The 16,738-nt window shown below is 44.6% G+C and overlaps 2 protein-coding genes across 4 annotated transcripts in view; one reads left to right on the forward strand and one right to left on the reverse strand.

Moving 5' to 3' along the window:
* PGAP1 (GPI inositol-deacylase) overlaps window positions 1–5,284 on the reverse strand; it is a 50,152-nt gene extending 44,868 nt beyond the window's left edge. For both annotated transcript variants that reach the window (XM_075868796.1, XM_037430419.2), the window contains exons 1-3: window positions 4,829–5,284; window positions 3,599–3,666; window positions 14–231 (exon numbers count right to left, since the gene is read on the reverse strand). In XM_075868796.1, the coding sequence (XP_075724911.1) occupies window positions 14–231; window positions 3,599–3,666; window positions 4,829–4,972 (430 nt within the window). In that variant the 5' untranslated portion in view covers window positions 4,973–5,284. The remainder of the gene's footprint in view (window positions 1–13; window positions 232–3,598; window positions 3,667–4,828) is intronic.
* PolG2 (DNA polymerase subunit gamma-2, mitochondrial) lies at window positions 5,252–14,858 on the forward strand. Of its 2 annotated transcripts, none has more exons than XM_037431607.2 (9): window positions 5,252–5,390; window positions 6,795–6,953; window positions 7,215–7,303; window positions 8,327–8,447; window positions 9,581–9,680; window positions 10,681–10,869; window positions 11,467–11,642; window positions 12,367–12,463; window positions 14,674–14,858. In XM_037431607.2, the coding sequence occupies exons 2-9, from the start codon at window positions 6,844–6,846 to the stop codon at window positions 14,746–14,748; spliced, it is 957 nt and encodes a 318-aa protein (XP_037287504.2). In that variant the 5' UTR covers window positions 5,252–5,390; window positions 6,795–6,843; the 3' UTR covers window positions 14,749–14,858. The 2 variants fall into 2 exon arrangements, with proteins under 2 accessions (XP_037287504.2, XP_075724912.1); XM_075868797.1 differs by lacking the exon at window positions 5,252–5,390 and adding an exon at window positions 5,583–5,713.
* Window positions 14,859–16,738: the final 1,880 nt, after the last annotated feature.

Raw genomic sequence — 16,738 nt, forward strand, 5'->3', positions numbered from 1 at the left:
AGCCACAACGCACCGATCTGGTCCTGCAGCAGTGGCCCGTACAGACCCGATAGCTCGCCCTGAAAGTCAGTGGCAAACACGTCGAACCGATACGGCAGTCCCTCGAACTCAGCCTTGCGCAGCAACACGGTGCCGATGGACCGCACCTGTTGGTAACTACCAGCATTGCCCGGCACGAACAGGACGGGAACGCCGCGGAGGTGGCCCCTCCGCAGTTGACGGGCGTACACTCTGCGTGTTTCACCAATTCGACCACTCTCAAAGTGCGACAAAACAAATCAACTGCAAAAAAATCTCAGTTTAGCTGGTGTTCACTACACTCATACCTCAATATAAAAAAGTTGCATCTTACAGAAAAATAAGTTCGTTATACCAGATAATTCGTTAAAAAGGTATACTCCTAAAACTATATCTATTGCAAGACTGTTTTTCAATTACTTCGTTATATCTGGTTTGATATACCGGGGTTTGAGCGTATTAGTGAAAGTATGTACCATGAATAAAAATCTTGGCAAGGTCACAATACTGGCAATGATATTGCTTCCCTTCTTGAAAGCAGCACACAGACGACATGCACATGACATGCGGATGACATATGTAAATGATACACAGTCAATATGCACCTGATGGTCATCACTCCAGCGTGGGCCTAGGCCCACCACCTCTGACATTTTCATTTAGTACATTCTCGGAGCTTGGAGCTGTAATTTTAACCTTGATGTGCTGGCCTCAATGTTGATGTTTTGCTTAAAGGGGCGCCGCTACACTTTTTGAGCATGGTCAAAAAACGCTGCCAGTCAGCAGTCGAAGCTACCGATAACACACAAGCAAAATATCATAGCGCAGCATGCGGTCTTCAAGGTCAGCTAAAAATCCCTTTCTTGTCTCAGCAAATGACCTCACAGACTCAAAAATCACCATGTCTCAGGCTAAGTTTCAGCAATTGGGTGATACGATCACCTCACCGGCTATTCTTATTGCTTTGCTTCCAGCTCTTCCGTGGGCACAACAGAAGAGCGAATGAAATGCAATTGCACCTTGCAACAAACCTTTAATTTTGCTCATACTGGACGGATTCTGAAACGTTTTTCGGTAGTGAAATTGTGAGCCAATAAGCTCCTTTAGTGAATCTATTCTGTCGCCAATCAGCAAAATATTGCAGAGCACCTTTAAAGGGGCCCTGTGACACTATTAAAGCATGTAGATTTCATCAGTTCTTCTGGTGCTGTGAAACGCACTGATATCGCTGCGCATATGGCAACGCCGAAATCACCGATGTTATAATTTTAATCCACGGGACAAACTACCTTGATTTCAGACTACGGCGACACACATCGGCTATTTTTGCCATGAGAAGCAACGTCATGTCATGTGACATGACAACAAACACTGTTCGCTTTCGATTGGATTGACGCGAGATAGAGCGTGCAATATTCATATGGTGGTAGCTAGGCCACACGAGTAAATGCTAAAAAGAGCAAGAACCTTTTTTATACTTTCTCAGAAAGAAATAATTTCTCTTTCTAAATGATGTATCTTGAGAACAAAGAACACAACACTTAGCCTGCAAACGAGGCTATGGAACGCCACACACTATGAGTGGAAACGCATGCCACAGTTTTAGCTAGACAAAAATGCGACAGGCGGTGAGCCCCGGTGTTGCCATAGAACCTGTCTTGTATGCAAGCTGAGAAGTGACCCCACCCAAGACGTATGTGTGTATCTTACACAGTGTTACCGTGGGAGCGTCTGCTACCCGACACACGTGGTTCGTAGTAACCAAGCCAACGCCGTCAAAAACAGCAGTAGCGAGGTATCGTGTGAAAGCCACCATGAGGTGACATTTCCAGAATGTCCTTATGAGACGCGCGCTGTGATTGGAAGCGATCTTTGACATTAGCAGGCGAGTGAAATGCGAAAGAGAACTTTTCTCGTCGTTGTCTGCACAAGTTTCGAACTTCGAGGACTCATAACTTCACATTCTGTGCACCAATTTTCATACTTCTTTTTGCATTCGTCTCAGTAATCCTCGGTACATGTGTTCCTGTGCTAAATAAGGCTGTCCCAAAGGTGCCGCAGGGCCCCTTTAAGCACCATCGAGTCAGTAGCGCCACCTGGTGACGCTGCGGCTATGTGACTGCCAGCGACACCTATTTTGATTGCTAGCGAGACCTGCCACTTTATAAAAGTGATAAAATAAGGCCAAATATCTGTTCCCTTTCCAAATGCACAAGGGGAGAGAGGGGACACCTATAGTAGGTGTGGCCTGTTTTAGGCATGCCTATTCTAAGTCCCGTTTATACGAGTCACCCATTATAGGTCACGCAGACAAGCATGACCTATAATTCATTTTGATGGGCAGGGCTTTGTTCTGCTCACACTTGCCGTCGACAAAGACAGCTGCACATCACAAGTGATGGATGAACAATGTGACGTCCTACACTCTAAAAAAAATATCGAGTAAAAAGGGTGTCTTTTTGTCCCACAACAATAAACGTCATCAGGCTTGCGTGCGCTTCTTTTCTTGAAAACTCGGCGCCAGCCACTTTCCTATCGTGAATGCAATGTAATCATGATAATGGGCATGTCGATCGTGACCGGAATGTACCGGGCGCGGGGCGATAGCGCAAGGATTTAACGCAATATAGATGACGATTATTGTTGTAGGACAAAAAGACACCCTTTTTACTCGCTCTATTTTTAGAGTGTACTCTTAGAACTCCAAACAAGAGACAAGCCATCGCACCATAGATCCAGCAAGTCGAGAAACGAACAGTGGTGAATTCACCATGGTGCTCAAGGTACATCTAGCCAAGCACGAACTTCTGTAAAAGTATTTCACCCCCTGGTGTTGTATGAATGGCAGCTTGGCATTTAATTGTTTGTGTTCTTCATACTCATTTTTTTAATCAGTCGTGCTTCAACGAATTTTTCCTACGCAGCACATTTTAGAATTAAGCACTCAAGCAGATGTTAGCAACATCAGGGGAAACTCTTGTAGTAACACACATGCAACAGAATAATAAGAGAAAAATCAGTCAGAAAAGCAACACAAGGAACATTGTCAGAAGACCACGACAATGAAACTGACAATGGACAACTGCATAATGTAGAAATCTCGACAGCAAGAAAAAGTAAAAATCCATGTTACAAGTAAATGATCGAGTGCAGAGGGTTCCGGCATCCCCAGAGGAGCACTAGAGTTATAAAAGATGTCGCGGTGAAAGGCTGCAGACAAAGTTTAAGGCTAGCCTATTCTTCAAAATTCACTTGAAACACAGTGCACATATGCTATTGAACTTTGCACTATTACGGAAAAGTGGCTGGGAATCAAACCCATGACCTGCTCCGTGCTTCAGTGAATGTTGGTGTTTTGCTGCAATAAATTAGCATGTTTTTAAAGCATAAATGACCAGCAAAGTGTTTTTAAAATCCTTCAAGAAAAGATGTTATGAACAAACCACTATGATACGGGAAAGTTATATAGGTATAGATATATGAAAGTTAGGTCTACATCAACATTTCATTTTGTTTTTCATAAGAGACAGAACGTTTTAGTAAACGAGATGAAAAAATTGTAAGTTAACAAATATCTCACCCTTCTCCATAAACGACAAGGCGATACCTCGGGTACTTTTGCTGTATTTCTTTATTTAGCTTGATGGGCTGGAATAAAAAACATGTTTGAGTATTTAGAAACAGTATGCAGTTAATTGATTCTAAAGAAATGCAATTTACACGTGTGGCTTACAGGTAATCCCTGAAAGAGTTAAGTTTTAGTGTAACCAGTGCTCTAAAAGCTAACACATAAATGTGTGACATTGAAGCTTAAAAAATTCAAATCGTGTTTTGATATACAAAATATGATTGTGGAACTTGTGTCCATATTTCTGGACAACAGTGAGTGTTTGCTGTGTTGCAAGATATTCGTCGCAAAAAAAAAAAAAGAAATCTTGAGATGTTTTCATTTATCTCATTCATTCCATAAACATTCTATGAATCACACCGGGCAGAATTTACCGGCAATTGATTACAACCTGGCAAAATTTTACTGCGGAATGTTGTTAAACACAAAAGGCTACGAATCTTAGCTACCAAGCACATACTTAAGAATACTTACAGTAAATTCACAGGAACTTGAGAGTACATGCGAAGAACGTGGAACCCTACTTTTGATTAATGCGTAACAGCGCTAAGTGAACACTTAGCGATCGAAGGTAGCTTTGTGGTAAAAGAAGCTATTAGAACACAAACGGAATGTTTTATGCATAGCACTGGATACAGACTGGTCCACAGCTGAGTATACCGAAAAGTCTTGGTACGGCGCGACGTAAGAAAACTTTGTTGCACTCAAAATTGTTCGCCTATCAGTACGGTTTTGCATGTGTCAGCGACGTTGTCAAGGTTTAGGACATCGACCTCTTCGAACGAAAGTGGGGCAAAACGAAACGTGAAATAGATGGAGTGCAATACGTGCACCCAACACACGAGAAGTTGGGACACCGCGTCGCATTTTTGATTCCCGCAAAACTGCCGAAATGTTTCGCTTTCAGTTCTCCGGGCAGTGCCAGCTAGAGCACGGTGAAAGCTCTTTCGCGCTGTTATTTCTCAGCTGTGCAGCAAAGTAGGCCGCTACGCATCTAACGCATTCTCTCGGAGTTGAATAAACGACATGAAGCCCACCCTAGCAGTACAGTGAAGCTCGCAATGGGGGTTCTGAACTTTCGTCACATACTTGCACATACTACAAGTTGTTGCTGTCACCGCGGAGAAACCCATTTCGGAGAAGAACCAAAGCAGAATAGAAAAGAAATTGTTTTCCACTCACAATGTACTCGGGAAGTTCGTACATGTACGTCATTTCGCACTCGTTTTTCGCCGAATTGATGGTGAGCACGTCGATCAGGCCGGCCACCAGCAACACCAGTGCGCACAGCCCGACGAACGCTTTAACGCCGAAGTAGAACATCATATTTCCAAACCCTTTCTGTGAAGCTTCTTCCTCTAAACCGTCCTCACTGTCCGTCTCCGCTTCATGGCAGAGTCCCAACCCTGCCCTGCGCCCGTACAACAGCCCGGCGTCAGCACACCGCTACTGACCGCATGTCGATTGGCAGAGAGGGACGACGGGACCCGGCGAGGGAGAGATGGCCCTAAACAAAGCGGTCAAGCCAAGCCTCCGCTGCACGCAACTGACGGCTAATCCACTGCGAGCCGCCGTAGCTTCCAGGGGAAACACGCAGGGTTCAAAGCGTGCAGTGCGAGTCCGACAAGACTCACGAAGTTTCAAACGCCGGCGCCTGATTTTTATGTAGCTGCTTGGACGAGATGCACACGCTACTTCAACTGCCCAGCGCACCGATGTTGAGATGTCGTCGGCGCAAGTGCAGGTGAGCTCTTGCAGCTTGTAAGCACGTGTATTATTGTTACCGTGAAGTTGCAGACAGTTTTATCTCACGATCGTGCCGTTCAATGAACTGTTATCGCGATGTATAATACATAATTAAGCAAACAAAGCCGCGGATAGCCCTATTATTGCTGTCACTACTGTATTTGACCTCCGTGAAACGTGTTTTGCATCTCTCTAGCAGGTTTCAGGCGGGTGTTCTGTGGTTTCAGCCGATCAGGTCGTAGGTAGCCAGATATCAACTTTTGGTATTACAATCGCCCGACTTGCTACTGCAGGTGCCAGACTTCCACAAAAGAGTCATCGGTAATGTTTCGTTCAGCTGTGCGCTCCTTAAAAGCATCATCAGCTCTTTCGCGGCGAGTGTTTAGGCTTTTCTGTTGCGCTAGTGCACTCGCATTAATTGTCTTGTCTTGGAAGCATATCATGTCACAAATAACTGTCAGCTGATCCCTCCGATCGCGGAAATGATTGAATAACGACAGGTTTGCGGGGCATGTGCCATTTGGCGGTATAATGTTGTGAAACAGACTCAGTTTATTTTAAAAGACGAACTGTGAGAGTCCTCTACGCAAGAAGATTCTTTCGCGGACATCACACAACGTACAGTCCACCGTGATTGAACTCGATCGAGATCGAATTTGCCGATCACGATTGGTTTACTCGCGCAAGGCGCGGGTGCTTAGAGAGCCTATCACAATCGAGAACTACGATCTGCTTCGAGGGCGTTTATAATCACAATCGAAAATGGCAGGGCTAGAAGTGAATGCAAATAGGCAGTTTTGCACGGCGTTTGTGATGATTGCCGTGTTTTTTACCTGGCGTAAACCGCGATATTATTAATGATTAGGCATATGCGCGGCACTTAAACGAAATGCCAATATTTAGTGTCTGTCCTATCATTTCCATACCGTTCATATTTGTAAAACTCGTGTATCGTGTAACCGTCTTGCAGATGATAAATACACAACGTATAAAAGAGCATATATTTACTGTAAAACGTCCCTAGGAAACAATCTGTTGAAGGGCCTAATGAAGCTAACAGACAATTAAGCTAAAAATTTGTGGGGGGACATATTTTGCATGCTTTAAGGGTATAATAGTCATACGACAAACCTCCCTGTCCTTCCTCTTTCCCGAATCGAAAAGGAATTTAAGTGGGTGAAAGATCAACTTGAAGCAGTACTTCTCCAATTTGATGGTTTCGTTAGGTTGCGTCTAACAAAGGAAACGAGCCCTAGATCAATCCCTCCTATTCCGTTCTGTGCAAGATTACGTATCTTTTTTTAAGATTTACTATGGCTTTTCATGATGAGGCACTGTCTCCACATTTCGGACAGTTTTAGTGATTTGCTAAGATGATACAAGTCTGACATTTGTTTTCCAGGATTACTGGCACTTCACGTTCACAGAGCTCACACCATGTCTGAGTGCCCATGGGCACTTCAGGGGCGTTCACGCGGCTACTTCTCAAGTACGGGTACGTGGGCAAGGCCACGTACAGGCCGTGCGGCACACTCCTTCGTGACAACCTGAGACGGGAATGGTCAGTTACTTTCTAATCTTTCTTAAAAAAAAAAGCGTCATTATAAGTTCAGCAACAAGTTTAAACTGCGTGAAGAAGATTACGCGTAAGAACATAGAAACACACTTAAATTAGGAAACAGTGCAGTAAAGACTACAGTAACTAAATTTAGAAAGCTGGGCGGTATAGAGGTCCTTTAACCATAGTCACATTAAGGATTTGCAGTTTGCTGGAAGGTGTCTTGTCAGTCGCGATGTAACAGATTGCGCTGTCATTGTGCAGGCGACGACACATCCTGCGATCAGGCGAGGCCACTGTGCTGCCCATGGAAGAAGCCTGGCCGGACCAAATAAATGCCGACTCACCGGAAGGTGAGATCAGGCCAGCGTTATTTCCAGCGTTGAGTGTATGACGACTTAGTGGAATGAAATCCAGCAGCTAATAAAGCCAAGGGATGTATAGGGGAGGGTAATTGTGCTGCTGAATGTGTATTGTCATGGTTGTGAAGCAAATGTGCTGGAGGTAAAAAGGACAAAAAGACAACTTTCAACCAGCGGGGACCAAACTTGCAACCTTCAGATTTCACGCGTGACGCTCTACTAATTGAGCTTATTGCGGTGATCGTCCCTCCCCATCCACATCGTCGGGCATTCCTGTGCATGCAAACCTGGGTGTGTTAGTGGCACTCATGAACACTCCCAGGTTTGCATGCACTTAAATACCCGAGAAATGGACGACGGAATGGCCACTGCCGTATTTCAATTTGTAAAGCATTGCACACATAATTCAAAGAATGTAGGTTCAACTGATGCTGGCGGCAAGTTGTCCTTTCATCCACTTCATTTTCTTCACATCTGTATTAAAATTCCCACAATATACTTAAAACTGTACAATTGATGTTCCCTATGCATTCTTTGTATTTGTTATCTATAAGATTTCGTTACGAATATAGTCAGCTATATAGTCAGCTGTTACAACCTAAGAAACCACCTAGCATCACTTACTCATTTTCCTGAAGTCAAGCACTTCTCCAGTGTTCCAGATAGTTTACCTTTTCGTACAGACACATTCTTGAGCTGCAGGTTTCAGGTGGGAAACTTGAACATTTTGGCAAATGTCGTCATGTATTCTGGCATTGCTGCTCAGCCAAGTGTAATGTTTCAAGAAGTACCGATGAACCTCTAACACTTGATGTGCATATAATTTACGTTGTGCTTATTCGGCTCGAGCAGAAACCAGTTAGCGCAACAGTCTGTCGCAAGTGAAGGGCAGTTCTGTGGGTCGAGCTTGTATTCTTTCTGAAGTTGTAACCGAGCATAGTTCTTGATACTTGACATCTTATCGACACCTCTCCACCAAGCACTAACAAGCTCCTGGGGGGGTTCCAATGCCAGATTTACAGATGCTCTGTGCTGCTGCTAAGGAGCTGGTGGATTCGGAGTCATCCTTCGGACTCTTGCTGAGTAGCAAGAGCAGCAAGCCCTTGTTCATAGACCAGCCATCACAAGACCAGCGGTGAGTCAGCATTTTACATTAGTCTCCCTGGAACCTAAAGGAGCACTGACGCGAAATTTCAAAAAACAGATTTATCTAGAAATATACACATCTACAAAATATCAAGGGCAAGTATCGCCTAGAACATATTTCAAATGAAATTTAAAGTTAACGCCACGGGACTTACCGGCACATGAAGCGCCTCAAGACGCCGACGTCAATGCGGCAGGAGTGTAAACACACCTACGTTGCGAGTTTGTGTTGACTGGTTGCTGGCATGCGCCCTGCGCTAGCAGTACCTCCGAATTTTTCCTCTATGCCTGTGGCTTTGCGAGTGCTGGCTGTCCGTGCAGGGCACACCCACCTCACAGTTTTGCATGGTTGTGTGGCCGGCTGTGTTAACCATGCCCTTGAAACTGCTCCTGCCCAGGTCAGTGCTCTTTGAAACCGCAACTGAAACTGGGTGCCCTAAGGATGTCTCTAAATGCATAACCATCTCGCACTCGCACGAACGACCTCTCCAGCCGTGATAAGTGGATCATAAGCTACCTACTACAACAAAAGCAAAAAAATCACCGTGCGAAATTTTTGTGTCAGTGCTCCTTTAAATGGGATCGTTACACCAATTTTCGAAGCTGAGTTTACTCTGGCATACAAATTTTCTGATTGCAAAGATGGCTCTGAGCTAGCGTACACTAATATAAGAGATGCTGCTAATACATCGTGTGCTGCTGTCTCCTCGTGACGCTGGACCCTGTTTACACATTGTTGTGAAGCCAACCCTTCGATACTAAAACCGAAAGTGCTTTCTTTAAGGTAGTGGTATCAAGATTATACTCGATGCATTCCCAGGCACCATTATACTCTTTTTAGGGTTCTCGGCGCCAGTGTTATCATCTAGAGCAGTAGTTCGAAAATTTAAAAATCTGTGTCAGTGCTCCTTTGCGGATGTGATGAGGGCGTAGGGGATGAGCTAAAGTTTTGATGGACTGTAGTAGTTGGGTGGAGTATTAATTTAGCTGAGTTCGAATCGTCGGAAGTCGATCGCACTTAAAGCTTGGCACACTCAAGACGCTTTCACCTTAATCTCCTTATTTTTGCAGGACACGTCTCTTAATCTCCTTATTCCTTAACGTCCTTCCCTATTCTTGCAGGACAGTTACACTGGAACAGTTGCTGTTCTTTCCCGCTGCCGGAGAAGAAGCTCGGTGGATGACCTACTGGCAGCGACAACGACTGCGCTGGTGGAGACAGGTGAGCGTGAGATGTGTTCTGAGTGTTCGTGGAAACAGATACGGATCTGTTTTGCACTTCTGTGTTTGTGCTAAGTAATCAGTTGCTGGGGTTTTACATCCCAAAACCATGATATGGTTACGAGAGACACTGTAGTGGAGGGCTCCAGAAATTGCGGCCGCGAGGTGTTCTTAAATATTCCCCGAAATCTGAGCACACGAGTCTCTAGCATTTCGCTCCCATCGAAACGCGGCCACCACTGCTGGGATTCGATTCCGAGGCTCTTGGGTCAGCGTCAAGCACCCTAATCATTAGACCACAGCGCAGGGTTTGTGTACGTGTTTATGTAATTATCATGTGCTCGCATGCAATACTGAGTGTGCAGTCTGTTCATGTGTTTATTTTTGTTTGCATGTTGTACATACATTGTGTTCCATGTGTTTATTGTGCTTGTGTTCGTTTATACTGTGCACCAACACGTATTCATGCTCTTCGTGTGGAATAGGATGGGGATCGAATGACATCTTTTTCTCGATATATTACGCATTTTCGTTTAGGCGCTGTTTTTCGAACATTAGTCAGTCAGAGCCTCAAGTTTAACAAGAAAGCATTGGTTTCAAAAAGGCTCCGCTGATTCCCAGACAGTACATTTATAAGCATCGTGCCTACTACGATTCTGTCCTTGTATAGACTGTGTTGCTCCGAAGTTTGTCTATTTTGTAGCTGCGGATCTGTGCCGTTGTTATTTGTCGTGCATAACTACATTGCTGGCATCCTCCCTTTACCGCTTGTGATTTTTTTTCCTGGTGATACTAATCACCCAGAACAGTGTTTGAAAGGGAACTGACTTGTGATGGTACAAGTGCCATTAATATGTAATGAACAGGATTGTATGAGTAAGTGCTTATTGCTTACTGTGCATAGAATAAATAAGGGCGAGTTCATTGAATGAAACCTTCTGTGTGTGTGCCGATTTAAAAAGTGAGATGCAGTGAAGCGAAATTCGTTGTCCATTTGACAGTTTTCCCGACGACCCTGGGCATTCCAGCTGGAGCAGATGGGAACCCAGGAGTCGCATGTGGTCCACACGGAATCTGGACCCCTGGAGAGGCTTTGGAGTCGAGGACGCCTCGTAGCATCGGCCGGCTGCCTTGAAACGGCTGCGGAAGCTTTCCTGAGGGACGCTCACCAGGAGGGACCTCTAGGCCAGGTGGGCTATAGACCATTTTGGTTTTCGGGACACAATCCTTTATTCATTCTGAGATTGAGCATCTAAAAGGCCACGTGTGCCGGATTGATCAGTTCACGCATTGCATGGGCATGCGGCGGAAAGTTTTTGTGCCTTCTTTCTTTTCCGCCATTGCGCATCTCTTCAGTTGTTAGTCGCCGTCTATGGTGTTGTGACTTTCTTCTCATGCCGGATTGTGCACGCCGGGGCATTTTAGAATGAATGCTTATTAGTTAGCTCCACCCTCTGCTATTTTGAACAGTTCCTTACTTAGAAAAGACAGACTGATGGCTAGTAATGTGGTGCTATTAGGTGAAGCTAGCCATAACTCACATACTTTGATTGTGGCATTTGCGAAAAACCCGGTGTCGGCACACATACGGAAAGAAGGCCCTCAAATGTGTGCCCATCGCATGTATATTTTGTAGGCCGCCCCATTATGTCGTATTTGATAATTTGTGGAATGTGGACAAAGACAATAGATAAAGAGCTCAGCTTATGCTAAACCAGTTACCACTCAGTCATTCACCATGACATTGTACAGTCATGTGGTGAGACATTGCCGCTGATTCTTCGCAGGTTCTCTCTCTACACCCGGGTCTGGCGCCCTTCCAAGCGGCAGTCGCCACATCAGGAGGCCTGGCCTCCCTAAAGCCATTGGCCCAGCTGCTTCAGAAACAGCTACGAGGGACACTGGCCGTCTACTCCAACCCCAGCCTGGGCAGCTCTTTGCCACTGGACGACCAGCTGTCCAGGTGGGCACGAGCCGACTGCGCACATGTCGGAACTGCTTCTAAATTTGTAATTGACTCTGGTGGTTGACCACCGACCAAAAGGTTGCGGGATCGATCTAATTGGCTACCGCCCTTCAATGTTGGCAAAATGTGAGAGGCCTGTGTGCTCAGGTACGGGTGCATGTTAACACTGTTGGGTGCTTCCGAGCGTGAAGCGCCACTGTGTTGGCTTGGTTTCGGGACTATTAGGGAACCTTGAAATGCCGAGAAATGACATGTTGTGGTCTCAAGATAACAGATAGCAAAGGGAAAAAGTTACGACAACCTCAGTTACTGCCAAAACCAGCGAGTGAAGTTGCAGAGATCGAGTGAAAGCAGTGATAGAGTGTTGTCTCTCTATTGTACAGGCGACAGTGCACGCCCCTGTACTGGACGCACCAACAGAATACAAAAAAAGATAAAAAGCTCTGTAGAAACTGTGTCAAATAACAGAACAACCCTTGTGCCCATAATCACGCGCCCTGCATGGTCACTCAGCTTGAGAGAGTAGTACAGGGAACAACATTATGCTGCGAACTGCAAATCTGTATCCACATTTCTTACTTGTATACATTGTAAGTGAAGCTGATCCTTTTGGAAAGCCATGTATATTTTCCAGCTGTGTGGTTGAGCGTGTTCTTTCGCATACTTAACTGTGTCCCTTCTCTCTTCTTTCAAATTTTTTTAACGATGATTTACATTGCAGGTTTGACGAGATGGGCGTGGTAGTGGTAGTCATCCTGGATGAAACAACGCTGAAGACGGGCGTTGCCCACGTGCGACACCGTGACACGGGACTGAAGGTACAGCTGGTTTCCTGCTGTCTCACACAGCATCGCTCTCAAGGATGCAGAAATGAATTTATGGTCGTTTTTTAATTGAACCATGTTAATATTAAGAAATGACTCTACCATCAGGCTCTGTTAAAGCTATTCGCCTGCTATGAAATGATCGCCACGTGATACTATTGAAGAATTTCTAACTTCTTATCACAAACACTACGTGTAAGAAATCTTGCATACATTGTATAAAACATCCGATACATTTCGTGGGGGCCATGACACGCCATTTGCTACGCTCAATCCTCATTATAACAAAGTTGCAACTAACACGAAAATAAGTTTGTTATATCTGAAAATTCTTCATAAAGATTTATTACTAACACTATGTTTATTGCAAGATTATTTTTAATTTGCTTCGTTATAACCGGTATTTCGTTATATCTAGGTTCGTTATAGCAATGTTTGAATGTATAGCAACCTGTGATTTATTGAGAAAAGAAGGAGCATTAAATTTATGGGTTAATTTTTCTTTGCTAAATATAATGTTAATTAGAACTTAATCGAGTCAAGTAATGTATAGGAGATGTTATCGTTAGTAGTTACGATATAAATTGGAAGACAGTGAAGTGAACAAAAAGATAACTTGCCGCTGTCAGCAACTGAACCTGCTACATTCGAACGACACATCTGATGCTCTAGCAACTGAGCAACAGTGGCGGCAATCTCCCCATCCACTTTATAGTGTACTTACCTGGGAGTGATAGTCAAAGCAGCAAAAAATAGTGTTCCACACTCGGCATCACAACTTAGTAGCCGTCATATGACGGCTGTCATGACTTAGTTGCCATGACACCCCCCCGCGGTGGTCTAGTGGCTAAGGTACTCGGCTGCTGACCCGCAGATCGCGGATTCGAATCCCGGCTGCGGCAGCTGCATTTCCGATGGAGACGAAAGTGCTGCAGGCCCGCGTGCTCAGATTTGGGTGCGCGTTTGAGAACCCCAGGTGATCGAAATTTCCAGAGCTCTTCACTACGACGTCTCTCATAATCTTGTGGTGGTTTTGGGACGTTAAACCCCACATATCAATCAACCAATAAATCATGTATTATCCACCCCAGAAATGGAAAAAATAGGCTTAAATACTACAGGTGCAGTTTAGCATATTTACTTCAATGTAATACAACTTTTTTTGCCAGATTTTTGCTACTAAATGTTGACCCTCACGTTACAATCAAATACGTAATTAACGATTTTTTCTTCCTGGACGCAATGAAAAGTTCACCCTCGCGTTACAATTGTAGTTGTGTTACAATCGAGTGAATACAATATATGCAAGGGGTAAATTCTTTTTTTTTTCTTTTTTGTGTGTGTGGCGTTCAAGTTAGCTATATGCAAGGGCACGTTATATGCGAGAAAATGTGGTATCTGGAATGGTAAAATTCTTTTAGAGTCTATTTTTTTAAAGTACACGTATAGGTGTAATAGCCGTTCTACTTCTATTTTTTGCTGAAAACAGCAAAATGTTGGGCGACTTACTCATGGCCCCTTTAAAAGAACCCTGCCAAGCTTTTCCAAGTAACCATAGAATGGCTTCACTAAAGGATTTCATTGCCTCACGATTCGACCGCCACAAAGAAATTTAGTATCCGTCAATTACGAGTCGAGTTGCAAAGATTTGTCGCACGCTGTAATTGCTTCCTCGCTTCTCTTGTCCCGACAAGTGCGCTTGAAGCTAAGCTAGCAGGAGTGGCATGGAGGCAGGAACCACATCTCACGTGCGTCATGACTTTGGTCACTTCTCTTTCTCTTTTCCAACGTGGCATTTAACTTGAGTGTGAACGCGAGCTTGAGCGCATGCATGGTACCCTCCTGGTGGCGGGCTCAGTAACTATGGAGCTCGCCGTGTTCAAATCGACCAACGGCCGTGAATACGTGTATACGATGCAGTAATTTGGGTATTTGGCATCATTCGTAGAAAAGAAGGAATGATGTCCAGTTGACTATGAGAAAAAATTCTAAATTCCAGGTTGCATGCTGCGCAGTAATGTTTGGCTTGCGTGCTCTAATAAGCACGAACTGTCGACCTGCGGGGTTTTGGGGCCAGGCTGAAAGAGTTTAATCGGACTTCTTCAGAAGTTACTGTTGCAGGATAGATTTTCATTGTGCAGCACTGTCCCGAGTACTGTCTGTGTCATCTAGATTCGTGCGCGTAATAGACCGCATGCTTGCAGGAGCAAGTCCACGTGACTGACGTGTGTACGAGACTGCCGCTTTATCTGCAGACCACTGCTGAAAGTTCTTCCTGAAGTTCTGCTTCCTCTCGCGTCGTACCTTCAAGTGCCTCGATTTTCACGACGTTCTCGTGACAGTCCAGTTGTAACCTGTATTTATTGAATAAAAACTGCCGGCTGACAAACTGTCGACATTATCAATTAAAGCCCCGTCACACTAACATTTCGAGTTATTTACGGCAGCTTTATTAAAGGGACTTCATATATGTGGGTTTGAAATAGAAGCGCGATACAGACAGGGATGGCCAAGACGCGAACAAGCGCTTACTACCAACTGAATATTTAATCGGAAAGCTATGAAATATATACCGACAGATGATAGTTTCGTAAGCACATGCGATAAGACCACACTGAGAACCAAACATAACAAAACTGATAAAATATATATGCATATCAGCCCCACCTCACCAATGCCCACTTTACAATAAAGCAATTCCTTAAGGCCTACTTTCATTTGCTAGTAACTGCTTGTCCGTGTCTCAGCTGTCTCTGTCTACGTGTCGCACTCGTATTTAAAACCATCATGAATCACCAACTCACCCAATCAACCATTTTGCAAAGAAGAATGTCAGATATTTTCAATCAGGTAAGGTGTTCTTGAAAAGCTTGCGTTTGTCGATTTTGGGGCTGCGGGTTCATTGTTACAGGGGTTCTGACATCAATCTTTGAAACTCAGTTTACTCCGACAGCTCTGAGCAGGTGTGAAGCTAAGAAATTTCGGTGAGATATTTCATGTCATAATTAAATTCATAGGCTAAGCCTAATCAGTATTGGTTTCTTTTCGGTGGCAGTTGCAGGTGATCAAAGTTGCGGTTTTGTACCGAATTAACGTTGGAAATTTGATGTGCACCGCATCGCATGCTTCTATTGTGGGACACGCGAGACCACATGCTCAACACGTTTTGCGCTAATGTAGCCTATGAAGAAAGTTGTTTCAGCTGTACTGCGAATATTTGTGACTTTGGTGACTTCTACGTTACCAACGGTCTATGCTGTAGTCAGAAATGAAATTTTCAGAAATTTCACCCCGGGTAATAGGCGCACCCCAAACTTGGAGCTGTACTTTAAGAAAAAAAAAAAGTGCGCCTATTACACGATTAAATACGGTAAGTCTGGCACAGGTGCGGTAGATCCGATACACCCGGAGATTCACAGAAACTTCTTGTCAAATCGCTTCACCACGTGATATCAAATGCAAAAGCGCGCGCACAGGTGGGCTCAGGAGAGGCGGCCGTCCCCTCCCCCACCACTCCAGTCAACTAAGAGCGAGTGAAAAGTCAGCCCGTCGCATTGCGAAGACAGGGAGAGGACACTGCGACTCGGAGAGGAGGGTACAAAGTCAGCCCCATACGTTGACGTCATAAGAATGGTGGTGCTGCAACGACAATTCCTCCGCCCCCTCCCATCCCTATCTGAAGAACCGTTCGCACATCTAAAACGCTGCAGTAGATATCATAATTTTTACAACGGGTTTCGTTCTTATCAACACCAGGTAAAAGTGATATTAATCGATATTTAACTATACTTGGCGCCATGACCGGTACCCATGCTAAAGAGAAGAAAACGCATGTTATCGATCTTATTTCTTTTTTTAAATTAAAGCCATTTGGGAGATTTCGCCGTAATAAACAAACAACTATTCATTTCCCGACGCAGTTAATCACTTGAAATTTCGTCGCATTTACACCGACACGTTCAAGCATGCTTCGCTGCATCAATGTTCTCAAAGTGCCCGCCTAAGAACAACAGGAAAAGACCATCCAAACGAATGTGCTTGACGTCAAAACCAGTCGCAACCAATGAAAATGCGCGCTATTCCAGTTTTTATGATGACGTCGCCACTGACGCAAATATGACGCAGTTCAGGAAAAAGCAAAATCGTGCTTGAAAACCGAAAAGCCGCTATCGGGGCATCCGATTATCGCCACGTGTCTCTCCACTGGCACATCGTCATCGAAGGAACGCATCGTTTATGGAAGAAATGACCGTGAATCCGGATAAATCT

This window comes from Rhipicephalus microplus, chromosome 7 (assembly GCF_043290135.1).
Source record: "Rhipicephalus microplus isolate Deutch F79 chromosome 7, USDA_Rmic, whole genome shotgun sequence".
NCBI classification, from domain to species: Eukaryota; Metazoa; Arthropoda; class Arachnida; order Ixodida; family Ixodidae; genus Rhipicephalus; species Rhipicephalus microplus.

Bases quoted from the DNA above. Each gene is read 5' to 3' on its own strand.
- PolG2 (XM_037431607.2), top strand. From the start codon at position 6,844: ATGGGCACTTCAGGGGCGTTCACGCGGCTACTTCTCAAGTACGGGTAC. The intron at 11,643-12,366 runs GTGGGCACGAGC...TTTACATTGCAG, and splicing joins CTGGACGACCAGCTGTCCAG to GTTTGACGAGATGGGCGTGG. The intron at 12,464-14,673 runs GTACAGCTGGTT...GCATGCTTGCAG, and splicing joins ACCGTGACACGGGACTGAAG to GAGCAAGTCCACGTGACTGA.